General features: G+C 37.0%; 1 protein-coding gene across 1 annotated transcript; it reads right to left on the bottom strand.

Moving 5' to 3' along the window:
- Positions 1-394: 394 nt before the first annotated feature.
- On the bottom strand, positions 395-3,183 carry LOC133301430 (transcription initiation factor TFIID subunit 9). Its single transcript, XM_061501057.1, has 3 exons — positions 3,001-3,183; positions 1,700-1,972; positions 395-765 (listed from the first exon to the last, which is right to left on the bottom strand). The coding sequence occupies exons 2-3, from the start codon at positions 1,961-1,963 to the stop codon at positions 496-498; spliced, it is 534 nt and encodes a 177-aa protein (XP_061357041.1). The 5' UTR covers positions 1,964-1,972; positions 3,001-3,183; the 3' UTR covers positions 395-495.
- Between the last annotated feature and the right edge of the window lie 292 nt (positions 3,184-3,475).

Here is a 3,475-nt window from a genome sequence, read left to right as displayed (position 1 = left end):
GACGTGCTGGTTCTTCTCCCTCCATTATTGATTCATCACGCCATCGCCTTTGCTCCGCCGTTCTGAACAAGTGCTTCCTCTATTTTAATTAATGTCTTTCTTTAATAATGTCTTTCTTCGAGTTTTGTGTTTGCTTTATAAGCATTTCATTGTTTACAGCAGGTTGTTTAATCCAACAAGGTATCTCAGTAGTTTAGTTGGCCAAGGAAAAACTCTTCCTCCTCCAGCTCCGCCAATGTTTTTGTTGCCCTTTTACTCATTTAACTTTTAATCTTTACTTAGCGTAATCACTTTACTACAGAAGTAACACACGAGACCTATTCCTGCTAGTTACACGAAATTAGGGTGTAAGATTGAATGAAATGGTTTTCGAACTGCTAGTGGACTTTACACAGAACAAGCAAGCTACAAGTTTTGTAGATTTTTGTTACTACCACTGTCGTATAACAATTAGATATGAGTACATTAAGCATTAGTAGCAGATGGGACTTAAAATTAATCCTTTTGGCGTTTGGGAAGGGGAAATGATACTCTTTGATGGGGATTCGGTTGCATACCTATCTTCTCTTCCTGAGTTGGGTTGGGATTGGCAGCTTCTTCATCCTCTGTTTCTTCCAAAGGTTCAGCAGGCCTTTTGTTTGGAATTGCAAACTGGTAGTTGGGACTGATTAACGTGTCCTGATCCGGTGGAAGAGGAACACCAGGCCCAGCTATAGTCTTTGGCAATGGTATCTTGTTGCGGTTTTGAGCCAACTCCAAAAGCACCTGGCAAGCGATTACACTCAACATGTTATCTTTCCCGATATGATATTATTGCTTATTAGAAAAGAACAGATGTTAGAAAAGAAAAGATGGCATTGGGTCACCAAAGAGACAGGGATCCTTTCAAAGGAAGCAAATATTTTCCTATTGCAGCTCATGATATGGTAACTAACAAAATGGATTACAGCCATAGATTTCTACTTTCAAGATAAATGTGACTTTAAGTGATAATACTGTCCAACTAAATCGCACTCTCAGCTATAATTCCCAAGCAACTGACAATTAAAAATTAATGCAAGATTAATTTCTGCAAACTTGAAGTAAAACTGCAATGGGCGGTGACCTAGAAAGTTAGAGCCACAGGATCCAAAAGAAGACAACAAGAATAATTTAAAAATCAAATTCATTGTTAAAAACTATGTAGCACGGGTGTTGGTACCTTTATTGTATCTCAAGTTACAGAATTTAACAAATTTAAGATTTCATGTTTGTTTCAATGTTATCTTTGAGGAAATAAATGCTTCTTTTTTTAAAAAAAAAAAAATTTCTATTAGGAAGCTGCAAAAAGAAAAAGTAATTATTTTCCCAAAATAAACTAATTCAAACATTCACTAAGTCGTTTGGTGGATTTACACAAGTTGCAGTATAGTCCTGACTTCACAGACAAAAAAGCCAAACTTTTTCATACTAGCTTGGCACTTTCAAATTTCACCAAGTTGCTTCAAACTATCAATACAAATCAAACAATATATGTTTGGTTTTTAACCACAGACAAGGTAGAAAATAGAAGGATTGGGGAAAAGGAATGTATACATTTTCTATTAGAAAAACTTGCAACCAGTCTAAATTCATCAATAAAGAATATAATATCCAATTTTATTTTTCTTTTTGACATTAAACAAAATTTATACTGGACAAGAAGAATTATTAATATTACCTCTCGTGGGGGTGGTTGCGAGAAGCTGAAATTAACCTTGGATTGAATAGCAAGCTTAACATCATCACAGTCGATTGCAGACTTGCCTGCATGTTCTGAATACACTTGGGCATCCGTTAATACATCAACAACATAGCGATACCATAACTCTAGAAACTTGTGTATAACACAAGGTTCATAGTCGTCCACGCCCATCGATTTCAACAAAGTCTTCACAATCCTTGCATCCCTTGGCATTGCCAACTCTTCGTCTTTATCTGCCATAGCTGTCCACTGCACCGAGGAGAAAGAAAAAGATTATACTGTTGATTTGAAACAAATAGGTGGCTATATTTTACATTGAGAAATTTCAATGGTGCTGAAAGTTAGAGGAGGCAAATCCCACCCCGCCCAGCCCAGCTTACGAAAGTGGTTTTATGGCGGATTGGCGGGTGAACGCGCCTATAGAATAAAAATAATAAAATCAATAGTAAATGAACTTAGTTGAAACGGTTCGGTTCGGAGGTGGTTCAGTTCGGTGGGAAACGGTTTGGTTCAAAATTGGTTCGAAACCGGTTCGGGTCGACCCTTTTTTGAAAAGAAAAAAAATTAAAATTTTTAAAAAAAAGTTATAAATATCAATTTGGTTCGGTTCGAAAACGGTTCGATTCGATTCAAAAACTGTTCGGTTTTTAAACTGGTTCTAAAAACCGGTTCGGTTCATGAACTGGTTCTTTAAAAATCAGTTCGGTTCATGAAATGATTTTTAAAAACCGATTATTTTAAGGGGAGGGGCGGTTCGGTTCATGGTTCAGTTCAGTTTTTTGGTTATTTTGCACACCACTGATGACACAACGCTACTACATGGAGTCAAAAAACACTTGTATCCAACAGCAATATGTAAATACTACAATGCACAGGAAGATTAAAAAGATGGACATTTAATAAACAAAATAGGTGTCATTGTTGCACCAGACAAAATTTGTAGACCTACAGTAAGGACAAGTTAGTTAGGTTCTTTCTGATTAAGGACTCTCAAGCCATTAATTTCTTTTCATTCCCAAATATGCTTCTTTTCATATGAATGCTGGAAGTACGGGTGTGCGTGGGTCGATCCGAACCCTTTTAACCTTTCTCTCAATTTTATAACACGCAAAAATACAAAAGAGAAAGGAAAACGAAAAGAACAAAGGGTCGCGGGGGAAAGGGAAATAGAAGGACATTGAGGCAAATGGTAATTAAAAACGCGATGCATTGCCAATCACCAGAATCGTCAGACAAGAAAAAATCAGATCTAATAGAAGATAAGAATAGTGACAGACCTGGGCCTTGTCGACGGTGAGAGGAAGCGGCCGTCGGCGTCGAGACCGGCGATGGGGACGCCGATTTTGCTTTGGGGGTTGGGCCTGCTAGGGTTTTGGTAACTAATTATGTTTTGGTAAGTCAAAAAATCCGAAGGAGACGGTGGGGATTCAGATTGAAAGAATGACAAGGCAAAGGGTATTGAATCCTGACGCTTGATCCACCCGCATATAAATAAAAAATTCTTAAAAATTTGCTATATGGGCCCACAATGCCAAACTAGGCAAAAACGAACTAACCCATTTTATGATTTTGTTAAAATGGGCTCGTACCAGCCCTTGATTCATGGCTCCAAATAAAATAAAATAAAAGAAAATGAAAATAAATAAATAATAGGTCCAATACACCACAGCAAAGATAGCGCGACGGTTAATCACATTAAGATAGACAAAAAAACATGATGTATTTTTATATATCTAATCCTTTTTCTTTTCT

This window comes from Gastrolobium bilobum, unplaced genomic scaffold (genome assembly GCF_033153095.1).
Source record: "Gastrolobium bilobum isolate Gb01-03AN ecotype WA unplaced genomic scaffold, APGP_CSIRO_Gbil_v1 utg18327, whole genome shotgun sequence".
NCBI classification, from domain to species: Eukaryota; Viridiplantae; Streptophyta; class Magnoliopsida; order Fabales; family Fabaceae; genus Gastrolobium; species Gastrolobium bilobum.
Note: the sequence above shows the minus strand (reverse complement) of the source record. Positions and strands in the feature narration are given on the sequence as shown.

What these genes read in the sequence shown, in the direction of transcription:
- LOC133301430 (XM_061501057.1), bottom strand. Translation starts at nt 1,963, where the DNA reads ATGGCAGATAAAGACGAAGAGTTGGCAATGCCAAGGGATGCAAGGATT. An exon ending in CGCAACCACCCCCACGAGAG is followed by an intron (nt 766 to 1,699) that starts GTAATATTAATA and finishes ATCGCTTGCCAG; the next exon opens with GTGCTTTTGGAGTTGGCTCA.